Raw genomic sequence first — 22069 nt, 5'->3', positions numbered from 1 at the left:
GAAAGAGGTATGGGGAAGCATTTCATATGCTTCCAACTTGAAACACAATACCCAACATTGACCTTATAATTTGGGAAAGTGAAATATACATGTTTCAGAGGTCAGCTGAAGTCCAACACACTCTGATAAAGGTTAATCGGCCTCCTAGGTATGCCTAACTCAGATAGAAAGCCTGCAACTGCAAACCTTATCCCCAAGAAAAATGAAAGAGGCCACATATTTTAACCTGATAAATCATGCCAAACATGATCAACTGAGGCACCAGGGAAATATCTTCCAAAGTCGGTCATTGTTGTCACCCCCCTCATCAGTGCATACTTGCTTGCTCTGACCATGGCCTCTCTCCTCCCATGGATTGAAACCTCGGGAATCAAAGATAGAATAAGTTTCATTGCAGAATCAACCAACAGGCCTGTAGGTTCTGCATGCAAGGATGACAGAGAGTTAAACAGTTCCCATTTTCCTTAAGCAATGTGAATTTCAGCATGGACATTAATACATATGCTTGAATGTCATATTAATAAATCAAACAAGAAACACTAAGTTTATTAGTTTAGAACTTCAAAGATAGTACCAAGCAAGGATTTATGAACTAGTGTCTACAGAAGATACCGGATTGTACCAGTAAGGTACTAGCTCCGGTATGTTCATTACAAATATAGACACAGGGTTTTCACCCTTTTTTTTTTTTTTTGCTGCCTGATACTTGAATGGATTAAAGTTCTGATGGGACGGGGAGAGTCCGAGCCATCCCATCCTGACCTTGTGACAACATCAAGTCTCTACCACCTCTTTCTTTATCCTTCTAGTATGCATTTAGACCTTCTCAAGGTCACGATAGGTCACAATCTCTCTAATATCCATCTTAAATGACTATAACATACATAACATACTAGTTGATCCTTGACCGTCATTGCTTGTAGAGCACAATAACTGAAATACCAAGGATCAAACCTGTATTACTCAAGGATGGGTTCAGTACATGCTGTACAAGGGACCTTACCAGAATAAAGGGTGTTGATAGGTATGCATAGATGCACCCTAGTTATCCTTGGTATGGCATACTTTGGCCTCCAAATTCTGGCTCTTAGATTTTTTATCATATTTTTATCTAAATACTACATTTTCCCAAGGAAAAAAGGGATGAACAGTTAACCACTGTAGTTATGGTTTTTGATTCATGGTGAAGTCCGAAATATGCATATTTATCACATAAATGACATATCATATACTATCTAAATTACATATAAAATATATGGATATTAAGATTAGCATTTGACAAAAAATATTAGACTACCAAAAAATCATAGATCAGTATAGGAAGGGCATGCCAACAACTAGAAGATCGATGTACACTAAAGAAGTCTAGAAGTAGCACTAATAAAGTGTGGTTAATAACGTGCTAGGATGGGTGGTACACAATAATTTATATATTCATATTTTTTTTTCAATTTTCTGAATTTTTAGATATACTCTATGGACAAGAAAGAAGTGCAAGTTCAATCCATGCCCGCCCATACATTATTTGAATAGGTGAATCAATTTATCTTCCTCTTTTGGTAATCTAATTCTTAATTTAAACATACAACTATTTTTAATTAATTAAATATAAAATTTTAGTTCAAAAATACACCAATTTCAAAATTATTGCATAATTATCTAACACTTCACGTATCATTTTAATATTTCTAAAAATAATTAATTCATAAATTACTCTGAAAATTCAAAAAATAATAAAAAAGTTTAATAGAAACAAAAATCACTATTTATCTGGTAGTGTTGTGGAATAAGCCATTCCCTACATCATATTCGAAAATCAACTTGAATAAGCACCATTTGCTCAAGTTTTCAAATTAGAAGGATATTTAGATCTAAGCATTGAGGTTAAACCAAAATTCCCGAAATCCTCATTTTTGAACCTAGATTCATGCTCTAAGGCATGAAGCCAAGCAACAAATCATATTTAAACCAAGTTTTGGCCCTGCATTTAGCAATTAAACTATGATTGTTGGCCATACTTTTGAAAAATAATTATAAAAAAATATGAAAAAAATTATATGCCTTAATCCTTTGATTATTCAAGCCCCAAATTGTTGATTCTAGTGGAGAAAGCTGGATGCCAAGCCTTCCCAACTTTCCTTCTCTCCCTCGCTACCTTTTCTAGCCAAAGGAGACGAGCAAGCAGAGAATCAAGCATGAAATGGGGGGTCCCATTCAGTACCACACAGTGTCACAAATGAACCAATCAATTTGGGAGCGAATGAGATGTGCCCCAAACCACTCGATCCTCAAGCAATTCGAGCAAGTTGATACAATTCACTCAATTTGGCCTTGAACTGGCTGTTGTTGTATTGAGATAGCCTCGGTATCGAGTGATAGATATCGAAATGCTCAGTTCCTTAATCCTTCTTGGTGCAACATGAATAGATCTGATGAAGACCAAGGATGGAAAGACAAATGGTATGAAGGATCTTTAGAAAATGTTAGTCCGCAAGCAGGATCCCGTATTGGCCCTTTAGCCGACTAAGGGAACAGATTCTTGGTAAATTTGTTGACATGAGTATGACTTACTAAATGAAAGAATAATAATAAAAGAAAGTTTAAGAATAGCACATTCACTGATAGCAGAATGGACAGCTTCGAAGGCTTACAAGGATACCAGATTGAAAAGCATTGCCCCTTCCACGATGAAAGACATTAGGCCCTGACCGATAGGCTTAAAGGAAGGATTGGGCATTTCTGTTGTTTCAACAATAATAATTTAAAGCAGGGTTATTGAAAATTAATTGGAGATTCAAAAATCCTTTCTAGCGCCTAGTACATAAGCCAGATGTTAATATGCAATCAAATTGGAAATTTGATTTCATCTTTTGTGATGATTCTTCTATTTTTTATATGAAGCAATAATTAGCCCCCCAAATGTCCAAGAGTCTCTACTCTCTACCAAGGGTTTAAATCACCATAACAGGCCCCATCCCAGTTTGCTTCTAGGATAGTATAAATGCATAATACCAAGTTGGGAAGGTACAGTCTGGACATACTGAAATGACCAATAACAAAGAAGAAAAATAAAAAATTGTAACCCAGTCTATCTCCAACATCCTAGTATATCTCGAGTGTTAGGGTGCAACCAGGACAATTGGAACATACCAGGATGGTCGAGAAGCCCTAGTTCAAGAAAACTCATGTCATGCATATGTAAGGGCCCGGTCTATTACCGGCCCGCACTTGAATTGGGCTCACCAACCTATCCTGAGCTGGGCTCATGTGGCACGCACATGAGCTAGGAAAGAAAAGGACTCCTACCTAGAGTTCATCTCTAGGGGTGCAAATGGGTCGAGTCGGACCGGGTCATGAGTGACCCCGACCCAACCAAATTTCTTAGTCGGGTCCTAATTTTGGACCCAAACCCAACTCAATAGAAGATCGGGTCGGGTCGGTTCAGGTCCACAGCTACAATTTTTGATCCAACAGGTCATTCGGTTCAGGTTGGGTCCATATATAACCTGAACCTAACACAAAAAATTCGGATCCAGTTCGGGTCCGGGTCGGGTCCGGGTCTTGGCGAAAAATTCCATATTATCTGTAATGATAACAGCTATTATTGTAAAGGGGAAGTTTGGTAAAAGGGGAATGGAAGGGATAAGGAGAGTGATGCGATGGCAGTCAAGAAGACTGACTGACTGCCAAGAGATGAATGCAGCGTATCGCAAATGGGGTAAGTGAACCGGACAGCATGCTGGATACATAGCAGTCGCTAGCTGATGCATGTCCACGGTGTTTCCCTTAGAAATGGGGAAAACGTGGACCTTGAGGATGCCACCCAAGGCAAAAGGAAATATAAATTTGTAATTTGAATTTACAATATCCAATCTACTTAGATTTCCTTTTTATTTTTTAAGAAGACAGTTGCAAGATTAAAATGGACAACTCGAAAGAGGAAGAAGAGTAACAATGAGTACTGTAGAAGGAGGAGAAGATCAACATTTTGTTCAAATAGAGCGCCAGGAGAAGAACAAAAACAATGCTTTGCAGAGCATGATAAACTTGTTAGGAAACCCCCTGTTGTTACTTTCTTTCCAAAACACTCCATGTGACTGCAATAATAAGTAGCATCCAAGATGGTCGCAGCATCACAATAGATCTATTTTCAGATGGCCAAATCCAAAGATCTTTAAGAAAGTATGCCCTTCTCCTTCTGAAGTTGCATCCAAGTTTGATGGAGTTTCAGATGGCAAAAGGGAAAGGGCATCAATACAGTTTAGTTCTCTGAGCATAAATGACAGCAAAAAACTTATTGATATTATTTTTTTTAGTAAACCGGAATCATTAAATCAATAGAGAGTAAATACATCCGTGAGCATTTGAAAATAAAATGTTCAATAATTTAGAAGGAATATCTTTCACAATCGTCCATGGAGTAGGTCCCATGTGATCAGCAAAATACTACAGTTGGTTGCAATATATGGTGGTGCAGATTATTCTTTTGTTTTAGAACTCATGTTGCATAGTTAAATAGATGCTCATTAGGAAATAATATGATGAAAATATGAAATACATATCAAGGGCACGAGATTAAATTCACTAGATTTTGCCTCTGCCAAGTAGCCAAAACTTGTGAAATAAGTTGGGGTTGTGACTATTTTCACCTACAAATTGGGATTATATTTATGCATTTCTATCCCTGGTTTCATGCTACATTTTAAACTCATTTCTTGTTCAGGTAACTCTATCTGGAGACCCGGATGGAGAAATAATAAATTCCAAGTGGCCATCTCTTATGATCTTTCCCTACCTACCCACCATATTTGTGGAACTACTCTATTTCCATGTGCCAAAATCACATGCATTGGTAAAGCGTTGTCGGTAGAATCAACAATTGACCAAATGCGGACTGGACCGCTTGCTTTGGGCTTTTGGCTTCTGACTCTCTGAGCACGATTTCAATTTTCACAGGGGTACAAAGCTTGGATCAAACCTTAACAGAACTTGTTTGTACCTCCGCAGATTGCGGCTCGTGGGCCCAAATAATTTTACAAATTTAGGTCGGATCGGGTCAAGGTGGGTTGTAGGATTGAAAACCAAAAATTATCCAAATTTTAAATGAGTTGGGTCGAGTCGGATCAGGTCTGAATTCAGTAAATCCAGACCCGACCTGAAAATGAAACAGATCCAATTTTAGAACCCAACCCGGCCCCATGGGTCCTCCAAAATGGGTCGGTCGGGTCTAAACAGGTCGGGTTATGGGTCAACCCGACCCATTTGCAGCCTTATCCGTCTCCTTCCATGACTCCATCAGGTGGAGAAGTTTTTGGCCACGATTCCCCCTTCTAATCCTTTTTTTTCAACTATAAAAGATACCCCCATGTCCCTCTCTAGCAACCCACCTCAAGGATCCTTGAATAGAGCTATAGAATTTCAAATTTTTCTGTGGATATTTTTTGGAAATTTCACAGCCAATCCGACCGGGAGAGCTCGCCAGAGGCAAGGTATGATAATCGAACTTCCACTCTTCCTTTTTCCCGATTTTGGGCCACCATCTACTCCTAGAATCCGATCGGCAAATTGCCGAATTAATGGTGAATAGGGCCTCTGCTGTTTTTTAATTTTTTTTTGTTTTGTCGACCGCCGCCAGGCATGGCTCCCACCATTGCCCCAAAGGGTTGCCGCCCACTGAGGGTCGCTATCCACTGACGACTGCTGCCGCCTAAGGCAGCCTTCGTCCGTTTAGGAAGGAGAGAGAGAGAGCCTTCACAGTTCTCTCTTCTTCTCTTGTTTTTCTCTTTCCTCTCTCTAGTTCCTCTCTCCACTTGTTTCTCTCTTCTTTCTTCCTCTTTTCTCTCTCTATCTTGGTGTTTTCTCTCTCAAATTTGATTCGGAGAAATTTTGAATGGAAGGGACTCAGTAGATGGTCCTAGGTTACTACATGATGGTGAACCCTTTAGTGGACCAGTAGAGGGTTCTGGATTGTCGATTACCTTGGATAATTTTGATATCAAATTGGTTCCATAGGAGAGCAATCGTCTAAGCAAGAGGGCATTGGGCAGAATACTTTGCCCCTAAATTTGTAGACCGAGGAGTGGATCGATGTTCATTGTACCTGAGTCTGAGACCGGTAGAGGTAAGAATTTTCAGACATTAATCACCTATATATAGGGGCGGCCCAATACATTTGGAGGCCTAAGACGGATTCAGTGAATGAGGCCTTTTTTTTAATAATAAAAAATTTTAATAAGTATAAAATACTTAGAAAAAAGATATGAAAATAGATAGCCATCAAGTATATTATTTCAACAAAAATGTATGTATGCAACAAAGATAGATAAAAAGTTTTTTCAGTTTAATATAATTTTTGAATGGAAGCACGGAGAAGTAATTATGCTTAAGGAAGGGCCCATGAAACTGATTAAATAACTGAGATAATGCTTGGCAATACTGTTTACCATGTCAAGCAAGAGCAGAGTAGGAAAAGGTTATCCCATGGCACTTCATGGTCAAGGTAAAGGAAAGAATTTGTCCAGAAAGGAACCTCTCTATAAGAGAAAGTAGGGGCATTATGGGAAATTCACTCCATCTAATTAATAAAAGTCTCGTCCCACCATCTCCCCTTCAAGCGAGTACCCAAGCAGCCACTGCAACATCACAGCACAGCAGCCATTCAACCCCCCCTCCCTCCTTTTCTTTCTCTACCCTCCAAGAAGTCGATCTCCAATCCCCCTATCTTTCTTCCTGATGGCCCAGCTGGATCAGAAGTAATGTGAGGGAAGGAAAACCTAGACCAAAACCAAAAAAGAGAAGGGATGAAAGATAAGAGTGGCTTCAGACGTGTATCAAGCCAACCAAATCCCTCCTCTCTCTTTCTCTCCACCCAAAACAAAACTATTGTCCCCAACTTCCCAAATTGCCCCTCTGCAGGCCAAGAAACTCTTCACCTCCCTTCCATCAAGGGGGAAGACTCGTAGCCAGCTACTGTTCCCATTTTATATGGGGCCTTTGCTTCCTTTTGGTCAGCCTCCCGGAGGCCTTCCATTGGCCCGAGGCCTTAGGCGACCACCTCGGTCGCCTAGAGCTCGGGCCAACCCTGCCTATATATATAAGTTATTTTGTGCATCGATGATTTTGCATTTTGTGGTATATGATGACTTCTTATTATGTACTTATTTGTTAAGCATATGTGGTTCTTAATGAATTTATGTATTATATATTACTGATCCTGATTTATGTGGATATTATTACTTGGGTGTATCAAATTTTGTTAAAGAGCATGATCCTGAATTATATTTACATAATCAGCATGTAATTGAATTGTGGGTTGTAGTGCTCTGGATTAGCTACATTGTTGATACCCCATCACGGGCCGAAAACGTGGTAATGTTGATGCTCGCCACAGATCGGAAACATAGTTGTGATAGTCCAAAGTTGAGAACCTAAATATTATCGGACCTAATATATGCTAATTTGAGATATTTATTTGATGTGATTTATTGCATTAAAAGATATGTGTTTGCTATGCACGTTTTATGATCATGGTATTTTGTGGCATAAAATTTATATAAATAATAATTATTTGATAATTTTTTATTTATTATTATTATAAAGGTGTGGATGTGTGGAAATTCTTACTGGGTTGTAAAGCTCCCACCACTTCTTTTCTTTTTCTTTTTCTTTCAAAGTTGCAGGATGCTTAGTCTCAGATAGGTCAGCCTGGAGTTTGAACGATGGAGTCTTTAGTTTATTTTCTGATGCCAAACAAACAATTGAATATCATGTAATTGAATCAATTTTATTATTTGAAAATGGTGGCTTTATTTAGTTGGATTAATTGATCATTAACTGTTGATTTAAAATTATGAAATCATTGGAATTTATTTATCTCGGACCTTCCATGATCTTTAGGGCATCGCCCTAGGGTTCATGAGGCCGCATCACATGGCCGACCTAGGTGACGAGTCTGGGGCATAACAACAGGTTTCTCGGGTCCTGGTTTTTTGTCAAAACATTATGGTACCAACGGTATTATTTCATATTATCTCGTTCCAATGAGATTTCCTCAGTTTTTATATTTTGAATGGGCAGTTTGCTGGTTCCATTTAGTACTCCTTTTCCTATCTTGCTGATTGTAGTAGAAAGAGTGTAGGCTCTTCTTCCCTTCTTTTCTCTTTTTTTTAAGGGAGGAAGGTGGTAGAGTGATGGAGCGTTAGGTTAATGATAGCATTTTCACTCCCATGAAAGAAAAATGAATTAAAAGTGCTCACAAAGTCAAAAAGTTGAGATAAGTCTCGTAACATTTCAAACCAAACTGACCTTTATTTAGCACATCTCTTCTTTCACCAATCACAAAGGTCTTGGAAATATTGATTCGGTTAGACTCCTTCAAGTCTAGGGCAAAGTTAGAAAGCTTTTCCTAGCAAGGTTCGTCGTCTCGGTACTAAACCCCGTACCAGTGCCACACTAGCACCATATTGATGCGATATGGTATGGAGTCTTTTCAGCGTACCGAGTGTCGATACACCTCCTATACCGAATACCGATACCGTATTGTCCGGTTCGGCCCGCTATGGCAAACCCTATTCCCTAGTTTGACAAGCTTAAACCATGTAACCAAGAATACAGATTTCTTCAGCATCCAATCAGCCTTCAAGGTTTTATGGCAAGTTCCTCTCTTGTCAAAATTAGCCTTGGCCAAGAAACTATAACAACTAATACCATTTACATTAGGCCAAGAGCTAGTGATAATATATTCTCCAGCTATGAATCATATTTTGATCCATGCTCTACTATAAGTGGGATAGAGCTTGTTGATGACAAAAATAAATAAGTTGCATCTATCATCATTCATCATATAGAACAGTTTTAATTGCCTTGGACTATGCTTCCATTACCAACAAACTCAAAATGCTTATTTTGTTCTCAAAGCATTAAGGCTACTGATGATGATTTAAAAGAAAAAGGCTCTACGAAAGGCACTCACAAAATGATGGAAGTCAACAAGGAAAAGGATTGGTTGGGTGTAAATGAGTTTAGCCATCAAAAAAGGTAAATGGTTTTGTAGATCAATATGGAGTTAGTAAAACAACTTGGACTCTCTAATAGCCAACAAACTAAGAGACTTACAATTTCCTTGAAAAAAAATTCAGTCATATCGCCTCCCTCTTGCTTCTATTGGAACACAAACTTCTTGCAATATATGAACTGTTGTGTTTTTGTAGATCTATGAAATACCAACCACTTCTGCACAAGGTGTATGAGTTGTATTTCTGTGAGTTTTGGCATATATGATTAGCAAAATATTATTTCATCCATTTTATGAAAGCTGTCAAAAGGCAGCTTTTTTTCAAAGAATATCTTGTAAGCAACACAGGTAAAGGCTTGTTAAATATGATGTTAAGGTACACATTTCTTTCCATAAGCTCAAGTTCTTTCTTGATTACAGAAGTCCTTTAGTCATTTGCCTCTTTTATTCATTTCAATAATCAAACTATTATATCCTAATACTTGATGCAAGTTTTAAGACTATTTACACATGGATCTGGCCTGTATGAGCAGTTTTGCATAAGTAACTAGACCTCATAAAAGTAAGCTCCACTTGTGTAGAAAATTCAGCTCATCATCATTTTGTTTACTGCAGGCTGACTTTTTGAAAACAGCAAATAGAGTCAAATTAGGTTGGTATAATGCCCTTGCAGGGGAGATCTATGTTTCACATATGTTCTGACTTCAATGTGAATGCAAGTGCACAGTGGGAGTTACTTAATATACAAAATGTGACAATTAGTGACATTCGATGATCACTCTAACTAGACAGATACTTCAATTCTATAAACTACAATTATATGTAATCTGTAAAAGTATATATTCCTTTCATTTTTTAATATACTGATAACGTAGGCAACAAGTTGTTGGCTGGATACCACAGTCTGAAAAGATAGCCGATGCATATCATAAAACCATTTAATACTAGATGAATTTTTAAAGTATTTGAAGACCTGAACTTCACCTCCATCATTAGTTTTCACAATGGTTCCACCAACTGGATTGTGAGTATCATTAGTGATTCCAGCAATCTTTAGAGCGAGTGAATTGGCCAGGCCCATATGACCATCCATGCGTGAAAGCCAAACCTGCATATTACAGGTAACCAATCAAGGCATGGTTACAGCAATTCCTTTAGCATAACCATAGATAATATATTAGAAAATGCATACAGGATTGTTAGGTGAAATATCATCTATCCAAGAAATGCAAGGAAAATCTCCACCCCAGAGATCATTATTCCATCCTCCACCTAAGACCCACTCACCAGGAACTTTATCTGTCATGAATAGGTTTAAGGAAGACAGAAAGCAAATCAGTCTAAAGAACATAATAATAAATTGAAGGCTTCCATAACATGCCAAGTGTGAGATAGAGAGTAGCAAATCCTATGCCTCTCAAATCATTTAGGATTAGTTGTCTATAATATTAAAAAGTGACCAGATCTTTAAAAAAAGCTTCAGATGTGCTATTTTGTTATCAAATAAAATGCTAAAAATTCCGCAACCGATAAGTCAAACTGGAATTATAAAAGTGAAGAGATTTGATAAGTACACCAATAAAACTAATTTGCATAAATAAAGTCATAGAGGTAAAGTGGGAATAGATCCAAGGATAATACATGAGAAGAGGAATAATAATAGGGCCAAAAATTTGAAATAAATTGATAATACTTGAGAAACAACTTTGAATAAAAACTAGAAATTTAAACCACAGCTAGCAAATAGAAGCCTGGAAGATTTGGTACTTTCCAACTCAAACTAGAGTCAGCCAGCAAAATGGACTGGTAAACAGCGAAAAAAAGGGCTCTATACATTGTCCACATCCCCAAGTAAAATGCTTAAATTTGCTGTTGATGAGCAATCAATCAACAATTTGATAATTGGGATGAGCATGACCCTGTTAAAGTGAACCAGAGCGAATGCCCTCGCCATGGTTGCCACCAGCAATGATAGTCATCAAATGAGTATGACCAGAATCCACAGATATCCTGGTCAGAATATGAACATTGTTACACAGATCAGTCTGATAGGACTCAATGAGATGCAATGGAAGCACAGTTGGTCTAGCTGAGATTTCGAAATTCCTAGTAATTACCAACGTTAATATAGCATGCCTTGATGTGGAGTTACCACAGCGTGGCAGAGTCTTACTTGCCTTGCCAAGCTAATGCCTTACCGGCACGGCACTTGGATGGTGCTTTGGCATGCTGCCAGGCCCATGCATCTCAAGCACTAGCACAGAACAGCATGGCACAGTAAAGTATTATAGAAGTGCCAGGCTCACATGCCACCAACATAAAATACTTTGATCCTTGAAGTGTATGCAAGCTAACATAACCAACAAATCCAAGGGTGGGAAAGATTATACAACATAGCTTAAGTCTTTGGAATATATACTTAAGCATGCAAACAATGTTGTCAGCATCAAACGTTGAATTGTTTAAAATTCAAAACTTTAAAAAAAATATTATTCCTTTTACCCTTTGCAATTTCAATATGGTTTTTTCTTTTTTTGATACAAGAATAGGGGGTTTTTTTCCCTTGGATGGACACACCCTATCATGCTTGCACATCCATCCCCACCACAATTTACAGTTGTTTAATAGAGGTTGCAAAAGTTTTGAAGATCACTTGCACAAATTCATGAAAATGTCAGTCCTTATTATTCCCTTGTGCATTTGAATGATTCCTCGATCAAAGTTGGCATACTGCTGACAGCCGATAGGCCACTTTTGTGATAATATAAATAATTATTCATGAGGTAAAACCAATCACAAACTCAATAAAGCAGCATTGGAACTAACCTGTTCTAGATATTATAACAATTTACGAACTTTGGGTTACCCAACCAGTTGACAAATAATGATGTTGGACAAAAATGTGAAGAAGAATTGCATAGATTCAAACCTTTCACAGCTTCTTTGACCTTTTTGGCAAAGCTATCTTGGCTTTCGACACCTCGAAGTTCCACTTGCCCCATCTGATTAAGCAATTTGAGTCTAGGATAATTCAGTGATGTTATAGGAAAGGAGAGATGAAATATAGCAAAACAAGAAAAATAACTTAAAATAGTTTAGGATGTGCATCAAACAGCCATTTGCATTGACCATTAAAATTGATACAATAAAAGTTGTTTCTTCTGTGATAGTGCATAGATAGGAATGTGTCTATACCAAGATTTAATCTTTCAGCTGAAAACAAGATGAAATAAAATCAGATTCAGCCAAAACGGAAGTCCAAAACTTGATTTTATTCCATTTCAGCTCAATTTCAGGTCATATTGGTGGTCTCAGCTCAATCTGGAAGAAACTAACTATGGTTGCTATCAAGATCCGCCGAACCAGTACCGGTAGGCGTACCGGTGGCCTACCGGACCGGTTCGTACCAGTGTTGAATTGGTCTACTCCTCAGCGCGTGCGAGCACGGTTCCCAGTGCGCCCGTCCGGGGCGTAGTTCGCACCGGTACGCATTCGTACCGCTCGGTTCCGGCCCAAAAACTGTATCATCTGGACGGGCTGAACCAGCCGGTTCATCATACCATGGTTGCTATATTATTCATCATTCAGATGTGCATCATTTTGGAGCCATTTTCATCTATTTTGAGTTGAAAAGAAGTATTAATCATTGGAATGATTAATCTAGTATTTGCAAAGCATTTTTGTAAGACTAAATATAGCACTTCTGCAGCTTATGATAAATATTAGAAGCGTTTGAAAGTTTGATTCCAATAATTCAAGAAAAGGTCAATTTTTCTGGATTTAAGAGAGTATTTAGGATATTTGAGAGCTTCTGAGGAGAGAGGAAGAAACGGTCCATTGAGTAGATCAAGTTACCCTTGAGAGTGGATTCACAAGTTTTGAGCTTGAATTTGTGAGTTTTGAGATCATAACTTATTTGATGATAAATGGTGTGCCTCATTGTGATCTTGCTCTTTAAACTACTATAATTTTGTATTCTGGTACTTGGTAGGTACTTCAGATGATGATAATCATGGTGTCATATTCATATGAAGCTTCAAAATTGTACATTCTATTATTGCAGATTAAGCCAGAGTAGACCATCCTCCTTTCAAGGGCCATTTATATATAATTTGAGAGACGATTTACAATTTATCCCATTCGTCCTTTATATAGTTTATCAAATAGTGGCTTTTATACCTCCAAATTCCATGGTCTGTCCAACCGACTCATCACATGCAAGCTTAAGCTTACAACAGCTGATCTGAATGAAACAACACATTTGCTTCTTTTTTTTTGATGATGATGATGCATATTTGCATATTTGATGAAAATGCGATTGCACAAACAAATCGCCATTATGAATTTTTTGCAGGCCTCCTAATATGGATCCATGTCCAATAACTTAATTATAGAAGAAAAACTGATCAAGTTACAACAAACAACGTAAAAAATCACACTACCTGCAAACCACCATTTATAAAGTGCGCATGCGAATCGATAAACCCTGGAATCACAACCTTCCCATTAAGATTCAATTCCCGAGTTCCATAACCCACTAGGTCCTGCAGTCACGATGACCAAAGACTCCAATAATCGACACAAGCGGTTATGAACAAAGAAAGCAGTGCTTTAATAACAGAAAAGAGATCAAAACTACCTTAACAGAGGAATAGTTTCCGACTCCGAGAATCCGGCCGTTCCGGATGGCCATGGCTTCGGCGAAGGGAAGGGAGTGGTCGCTGGTGTAGATAGTGGCGTTCATCACCACCAGATCCGCGGAAGTCCGGCGCCACTTCCATAGACTCCCTGCGATTCCAACCACGATTGCTTAGTTCTCGCTATCTTCTTCTTTTTTTGACCATTAGATTTTAAATAGACAGGGGTTTAGTGATTAATACGAGAGGGGCTTCGAGTGGGAAGGAGGAGGATAGCTAAAAGCGCGACGCCGGCGGCAGAGAGGAAGATGAGGAGATTTTTCCCCATCGCCGGCTACTCCTTGGTAGAGACCGCCCCCAGGCGAGCCACGGTATGAAGTGGCTCAAGATGGATGGCAACATCACGAGAGAGACGGCTTGAAGCCACAAGGATGGTAATTATGAGATTGGCTGTTGCAAGAGGGTTAGGCTGGATTGAAGATGGGCAAACTTCGAATCCAACACATTCTTGAATCGTGTCGGAAAATTGAATCTAGGTCGAATCCATTTCCGTTTGGGTTGGATCCTGTCGGATTTACGATATGGTTTTGATCCAGAAGTCTTTCGGTTAAACTCAGGTAAAGCTATAAAAAGTGCATTTATAGTTGCTGCATAACAAGTAGATGACACGTCAACACCATCAACAACATATTTTCTGTTAAATGTGATAGACAACCACGTAAAGTTTGGAGTCAGCATAAATTGATAATTTAATTTTGGGAAAACGAGATGTGAAAATATAGTATACAAATTTTGGATTCGTACGATCGGGATGCCTAGTGATTCATATCTGGACTATATTTAAAAAGTATCATGTTTTTTTTTTTTTTCAATCTAAGCTTAACTCAGATAACTTGCGAATTCCTATCAGATTGTACCAAGTTATTTTTCAGATTGGCTTTAGACTAAGAGGTGGCACTAATTACAAAGCTAAGTGTTAAATACGCTCATAGGGGAATAGATATTTGTGTTGATGGTAATTTCTCGTCATCCTAGCATTACCATGACTTCATTTTTTTTGATCGGTAATTGAAGCACACCTAAATCTCTTTTTGAGTGAAAATATGATTTTTTTTTTTTCTTAATAGACCGGCTCCCGCAGAGAAGCTCCTAAATTTAAGACTCATTTGGTTCGCAGAAAGAATTTTTCTTCATTGAAATATTTTTTCTTAGTATATGATATTTATGTTTGGTTAAGCATTACTCTTCTGGGATAGTTGTATAAAATACCTACTATGCTTTTAATAAATTTGATATAGAGAAGTCTTACCCATGGATTTTAATGGCTTAAAGGCACTTTAAAAAAAAAAAAAAACTAATTGGACAGTAGCTTTTCATATCCTCCGTAAATTTGTCTTTCTCATAAAATATGAAAATCTTATTCATATAAAAATACTACTATTTATCTCTCTCATTTAAAAACTCTAAGTAAGAGATATTTCTTCTTTTTTTTTTTTCGTTAACTACACTTTTCTTCCTTCTTTTTCCGTGAACCAAATGAGTCCTTAGATCCTGATCAAAGTCTTCATAAACATCATTTCTTATATGGTGTTTGACTTGATGTTCCTCTGATCGCAAATATATTTCATCAAGAAGTTCTGGTTGAAGAATTTAATCAACAACAATAAAATGTTTATTAGCATTACATGATGGTATTTTCTAATCTTGATGCAGACTAGCCAAATAGATTGGCAAGAAGGGAACTCAAGAGTTACAGAAACAAAGGGAACCACAAACAATCCAGGTAAGACAGGTGGGCATGTCCACCATCAAGTTGACCCGCCTAGCACATCCACATGTAGCAGTGAAACCTAATTTTGTAGGGTCGAGTGGGAAAAATTTGCAATGGAAATACCATCCGAGCAATCCTACCAGACACACTTTATAGGGCAAACACTACATAACAACAAACCTGTCAATCTCTTTCATCAATATAACGTTAAATGAATTCACAAATATATATATATATATATATATATATATATATAATAGGTTTAATTGATATCAGACACACTTCATAGGGCAAACACTATATAACAACAAACATGTCAATCTCTTTCATCAATATAACGTTAAATGGGTTCACAAATATATATATATATATATATATATAAAATAGGATTAATTGATATCAGACCCACTTCATAGGGCAAACACTAGATAACAACAAACATGTCAATCTCTTTAGAAAGACACAAAGACACACACACACACACACACACACACACACACACGATAGGTTTAATTGATATCATGCTGATGAAAAATACATATCGTATTAGTTGTTCCTTGGGATTTGTCACAAAATAGTCTACCGAGATTTTTCCTACTTGCCTACACTGTTTTGGTGTCAGGAAACACGATTATTGCTTCAGCGATTTAACTTGAAATACAAAACCATTCTGAGGATTGCAGGAGGAAAAGCATATATGCTTCACCTTCATCATAGAATAATGAAGATGGCTTAATTTTCTCCCCATCTTAGAAATCAGAAAGGCCAACTCAAATCTATTTCAAAATTCCATGAACATACTCTAGTCTAGATTAGGTAGCTCCCTCGAGAGAAGATTTTCTTTTTTTTGTTACATATCCCATACTCTTCTCTCTTTTTTCTCAAAGGGACTTGCATTTTCCTTGCTCATGTTACAGTATTCCCAACAGCAAAATATCGTAGTAGATAGTTATGATGGATAGCCAAGTTCACATAATTATTTCCAACTTCAGAAACTGAAAATTCATGAAGATCTCATTTTCCTGATACATCTCCCTTCTTCCTCACTATTTTTTTTCTGTAAATTAATATAATATAGCTATGATCAGAAACTTGATGTCAGAGAGGAGATGATATCCTGTACACATGATCTGAACATGGAATTACTTGGCGGCATGAGCATGACTGCTTCCTCAAACTTGGACACCAATTCTTTGGGCAACCTGCACAAAAAAACCCATGAATAAGATTCCATAGTGTCATTGCGTGAAACCAACTTGCCATGAGATTAACCAGGAAGGCATTTTGTTCCTTTTTTTTTGGTTAAGAAAGATGTTGTTGAAGCACCACCATTTCAATAAGAATATAGAGTAGCGCTAATATACTCGCAAAAAGATATCAGCCCCTGTTAGGTCAGTCCTAACCAAACGAGAGGGACCTGGCACTGATGATTCAAGATATTGGATATAGTCTATTATCTCTAAACTATTTACTACCAAAAGATCATGTCATTTGAGGATCCCTAAGCTATGCATCAAGTAGTCAAAAGTATGCATTGTTTTGTTTAGTTAAATTGTCCAGTTTTAACCATTTGATGCATAGGAGGCTAGGAGTCTCCAATTCTGACAGTAAGCATCTTAGCGACAGTAGATCATATCTAATAGCTCAAATAATCGGTGCCGGAGACCCCATCATCAAGTCAAAACTAATCTAACGGGACTAATATCATTTTGCAAGTGTATTAGCATTACTCAAGAATATACAATGATCGCAAGAAGAGAAAAGAAAGAGGAAAGAAAAGGAGAAGAAACAAGGCCGGCACCACCGAGCTGCTCAAAGATCGGACCACACCAAAACAGGCCAGATATAAGAAGCCTGAGAACATCCAGCCTGAGAGCTCATGAATATTTCTCTAAATTCCCACAAACATGACATGCAACCCTAAGAGTAAAAGAAATCACAGAGGAAACAACAGGGTTCCAAAACAGAAAACCAAGGCAGTCTCCTATAAGGTATTTAAGTTGATTAAGGACTTAGAAATCATGTGAAACATCTCCAGGAAAGCCTGCAACATGAATTTAGCCATGGCAGAAACTTGTAAAGAGTCTTGGAATTATCATAGTCAAGATCAATGGTGGCCTTTTGAATGATATCCACATTATATCATAATAGTTGTATCCAGACGCAATATTTTCTGAGTACCTTCATCATATCATTGATGATATCTAAGGATTTAGGTCATGAATTGACAACTGAGAGTACGTAAGATACCTCCTTGAAAGAGTGGACATCGCTGCCCCAAAGCCATGCATCACAACCTGCATCCCTAGCTCCCCATATATCATTCCTGCGATCATCACCGACATGCACTGCTTCCTCAGGTTTTACTCCCAACAACTCACACGCCTTCAAAAATATTGTCGGGTTGGGCTTTTCAGCTGCTACCTGTTACAAAGCATTCCTAAGATCTTAGAGAAAGTCTGGAAACAAGATCAATACCAATTAATTAGTAAGTTTGCAGTGACAAGGACAAACATTTAATAGTGGATCAAATGAAAAAGGAACACTAAAAAGAGCATATTATGCCAGTTTATTTGTGTGAAATACAAGATAATATAAACATGGATTCACCAACCTAAAGTCTATAAAGCATCTTAATACAAATTAACAAATGCAAAAATTTTGAGGGGTGGTTTCATAACTCAAGTTGCAACTCTGTATGTCAAAATAACATTATAGGTGACTACTGACCATACACACCGCATACCTATTCATAGGAAGGGGAAAAAGGAGAAACAGAAAAGGCCACTTACCTCAGCTGACACCGCAACTGCATCAAACCAGTGATCACATTTTAGCGCTTGCAGCAGAGACCGTAAGCGGGTGTCAAAATTCGAGACTATAGCTGTTTTCACTCCAGCCTTTCTCAAAGCTTGAAAAACTTTTTCTGCATCAGGATCACAAAGATGCCAAGCCTAGAAAACAAAATAATAACTGTAAGACTTGACTTGACAGCAAACTTGGAAACTACAATGACATTCCCACATAAGATTCAGCCCACCTTTTCTGTTGAATAGTATTGATACAGCTCTTCGAAGTATTGTAAATCTGAACACCCTGTAGAAGAAGTAACTATGAATTGCCAAAAGGGCCTCCCATCAGCCACATACCTGGGATTAGCGCACACACACAGGAATGAATCAAAATCTTAATGAGGCAGTATAATAAACTGGACAAACACGCATATTTAAGGAATTGATGAAGTACAAACAATGCATGATTGTATAAATTATATGAATGCTGAATCTTACATTTGAACCTAGACAAAGAAAAGTAGGAATGACGTGGCATTGGTGCTATCCTATAATCACAAAGCAGCCATAACCAATAAAAGTTTGGTTCCATATCAGACTCGCATTATTGAAAGGGAATTCCATTATGCTGTTGATTATGGTAAACATTATCCATGCTCTCTCATTCCCTAATCGCTATCAAATGCATGCTTCTAAAATAGGCATAATATCTGTCCTATTTTTCCAAATCCAGATTTGCAAATAAGTATTTAAAAGTTCATACGAGAATGTTTTCAAACAGGATCAGAGGGTAGCTTGGTAACCAGACAGAGATTTCCTTTGAGCATCAATTGAAGATCCTCCACAAAGTGGGGGGAAAGAAAATATCAGTAAATGACATATAACATGCATGAACATTAAGATTCAAGTTAAAACTATCTTGTGGAAATAACTATAAAGTACTCAGACAAAGCAACACCTATCCAAAGTTTTTCTTCCCTGCTCACTACAGAGCATTACGTATACAAGTGACATAGGTTTTAAGTGTCCCCAAGTGTCTGACATCATAACCTCCAAAAAATCTTGACACAGGACACTTGTATCAAGACATTTCCATATAATACAATTTATAAAAGCAAGAAAAATAAATATGTAAAAGATGATAACAAGTAGATTTCGTTGACTGGTAAATAGCACTCAGATAAAAAATTTGCATCCATTAACACTAAAGAAAAGGAAAAAATAGGAATGACACTTCACCAGTAGAATCTGAAGACTTCCGACAAATAGTTTGATACTGATGTAGTTGAGAATTCAAGTGTCATGAATTGCAATGAGGTATCCTTGACAGGACACACCAAAACACAATGCCAAGTGCTGACAATTCTAGCTGACTTAAGCACAACATTCAAGTTTTCGAGTATCACACAGTGTCTTGTTGTATCATGTCATGTCTAGGAGTGTCCGTATTCTAACTCCCAGAAACTGAAGTGTCCTGGTAACATGGCTTGACTACATAGTGAAGCTAGGTAGCTAACCCAAACATGTCGTTTATCATATCAATAAGTACCAAATCTTTCAGTTGCATAATTTATATCTTGTATGTCACATCTACAGGTATAGTTAAATTTGTACCTAATTTAAGAGCGATATTAAACATTTGTCTTCTTTTGATTCCTATATTAAAAATTTCCCTATATTCCTTTCTTAGTTGAACCAATCCATAGCCTTCATATTCTGAAATATGTTGATAATTTAAGCCACTTCAACCCACATTGCCCATTGACAGACTAAAAATAGATGATGCAAATCTTACGAACTTTGAGATCCTCTAAGGTAAGCACTTAACTATTTTCAACATCATAGAATCTCTATATGAAAAAGAGAAAAGAAAAAAAATTGATTTCTTCCTCACATAAGTCACTATGTTTGTCAATTCAAACATTCTAAACTAATAAAAAAGCATGCCAGGGAATTAAGGTTTCAATCTCATTCAACTGCTATTAAATTGAGGCAAGTGAAAACATCAGTTAACATCAAGGAGATAATTAGGCATCTATTGCATGCAGATTGAAGGACCAATTTGTCTTAGTAAAGCAAGCCTGCCACTTTGTCCTGCTACAAAAATTATGGAGGAAAATTATATATTACACTGTACAGATACCACCCATTTCTACAATAACAACAAAAATGATGAATAACAACTTCTTACTTGACTGAGGAAAAAAAAAGTGACAATCAAAGTCACATATTTAGTTTTTAAAATCCGATCAATTCTGTCTTCCTACACATCAATTATAGAACATAAATCATGATAGCAAAAGAGTAGGGGAAAGAAATAAATGCTTTTGGTAATCAGACCTCAACCGAGATCTGCCCCATGGCTGCTCATAGGCCCAACGGTACCGACTCAATATCTCATCTTCTGAGTACTGGACGCCATATTTCTCACCAAGATTCCTGTAAATCTAAAGCCACCAAAAGATTACATAGCACTAGAACAAAAGCAATCCTAAAAACAAATGCACCTGCCTGGTCTGTTACTAATTCTAGTATCGAACACATAACACAGGGAAAAAAAAACAATGCAACTAAAAATTTCTTTTAAAAAAAAAAAAAAATCTTTAAGAACCACATCCGATCGCCAAAATAACAAAACAACTTACAACCCTAAAAAGCCCACCTTGGAGCTTAAATGATGATGAATGAGTTGTTTCAAAGGGAAAAAAAGAGTCGGAGAAAACCTGAGCCATCGGTTGAGAGGGGACGACGAGGGTGCCGACGGCGTCCACGAGGACGGCCTTGTGCGTGATCTCTCCATACAAGGCCCTTCTATACTCCAGATACTCCCTCGCTCCCACGAAATCCCAGCCACCACCGCCTCCCGGCAGCGGCCGCAACCCCTCCGCCACCTCCACCTCGGCCGCGGCCGATTCGGTGGAGTACTCCTGGTGGCGCTGCCCGTTCTTGCAGCCAGAGGTGCCATATTTTCCGCACAAATGGTAATAGGATGAGAGAACAGGTCCGGATCTCAGCCTCGTCCAGAGGCCGACGGCCGCCATTAGCGAATTCCTGGTTAGAGCCCTAGTCATGGTCCCTCTCGCCGCAGCCGCCGCCGCCTGGGCCTTGTCGTCCGGTGGTCTCGGCCGCTCCGCCGTTCCTCCTCTCTGTCATCAGAAAGGAGGAGTATTCCGTTTTCCGATTTGTTTTTGCTTCGCCGGCAGGTTTGAGAGCGGAGGCGTCGCGTTTGGCCGCGTGCGTGTTGTCGCCAAGGAAGTTGGCTGCTGTCAGTTTATATATATTGTAGATATAGTCTACAAGGCAGCCGAGGAGATGTTACGGAAATGCCATAGCTTGGATTAATGGAGAAAACTTTTCTTTTGGGGGAGGAAAGATCGCCACGGACCAAGAATTAAGTTTCACTTCTTCTTTTTTTTCTTCTCCTCCTCCTTTTCTTTTCACCCACACAAAGATATCACATGCTTCTTTTATTTAAATTCTAACGTCCTTGTCAAGATTCCAAACTCAATCAAATCTAGTCACACTAACTATATACTTAGGATGTATATTAAGTCGCGCACATATTTAATATGTATTTGGTAGGCTTATCTAATTTTTCTTCTTTTTTTTTTGATTGAAATTTGGAAGGCTTATCCAATTTTTCATAGAGTAATAAAGTGAAACTTTCTTTGACCGGTATATAGATATCTTGTAAATTGATCCAAAATTAAACACTAACTATTTTGCTAAAATTACAAAATTCTCTTCTTCCATGCACTCGTACCATTACTTTCCAACTAAAAAGCAAGTTTATTGGGAATTAAAACTTTCACTTTAATTTTCTAAGTTTCCTAATTCTAAGAATTTCTAAGTTAAC

At 37.8% G+C, this 22069-nt stretch overlaps 2 protein-coding genes across 3 annotated transcripts in view; both read right to left on the bottom strand.

The window, feature by feature from the left end:
- The window catches only part of LOC103701643 (protein LONG AFTER FAR-RED 3), a 32602-nt gene extending 18537 nt beyond the window's left edge, over positions 1-14065 (bottom strand). The window contains exons 1-7 of one of the 2 annotated variants that reach the window (XM_008783787.3): positions 13894-14065; positions 13653-13801; positions 13456-13557; positions 11943-12015; positions 10206-10312; positions 9998-10121; positions 227-421 (exon numbers count right to left, since the gene is read on the bottom strand). In XM_008783787.3, coding sequence (XP_008782009.1) covers positions 227-421; positions 9998-10121; positions 10206-10312; positions 11943-12015; positions 13456-13557; positions 13653-13801; positions 13894-13978 — 835 coding nt within the window. In that variant the 5' untranslated portion in view covers positions 13979-14065. The remainder of the gene's footprint in view (positions 1-226; positions 422-9997; positions 10122-10205; positions 10313-11942; positions 12016-13455; positions 13558-13652; positions 13802-13893) is intronic. The other variant, XM_026802447.1, reaches the window with a different exon arrangement.
- A 2118-nt stretch (positions 14066-16183) lies between these two features.
- On the bottom strand, positions 16184-21619 carry LOC103701642 (haloacid dehalogenase-like hydrolase domain-containing protein 3). Its single transcript, XM_026802446.2, has 7 exons — positions 20937-21619; positions 20554-20660; positions 18462-18570; positions 18214-18375; positions 17672-17845; positions 16568-16623; positions 16184-16478 (listed from the first exon to the last, which is right to left on the bottom strand). Exons 1-6 carry the CDS (start codon positions 21282-21284, stop codon positions 16594-16596), a joined length of 930 nt encoding a protein of 309 aa, XP_026658247.1. The 5' UTR covers positions 21285-21619; the 3' UTR covers positions 16184-16478; positions 16568-16593.
- Between the last annotated feature and the right edge of the window lie 450 nt (positions 21620-22069).

The sequence above is a fragment of the Phoenix dactylifera genome, chromosome 13, assembly GCF_009389715.1.
Source record: "Phoenix dactylifera cultivar Barhee BC4 chromosome 13, palm_55x_up_171113_PBpolish2nd_filt_p, whole genome shotgun sequence".
Taxonomy (NCBI): Eukaryota; Viridiplantae; Streptophyta; class Magnoliopsida; order Arecales; family Arecaceae; genus Phoenix; species Phoenix dactylifera.
Note: the sequence above shows the minus strand (reverse complement) of the source record. Positions and strands in the feature narration are given on the sequence as shown.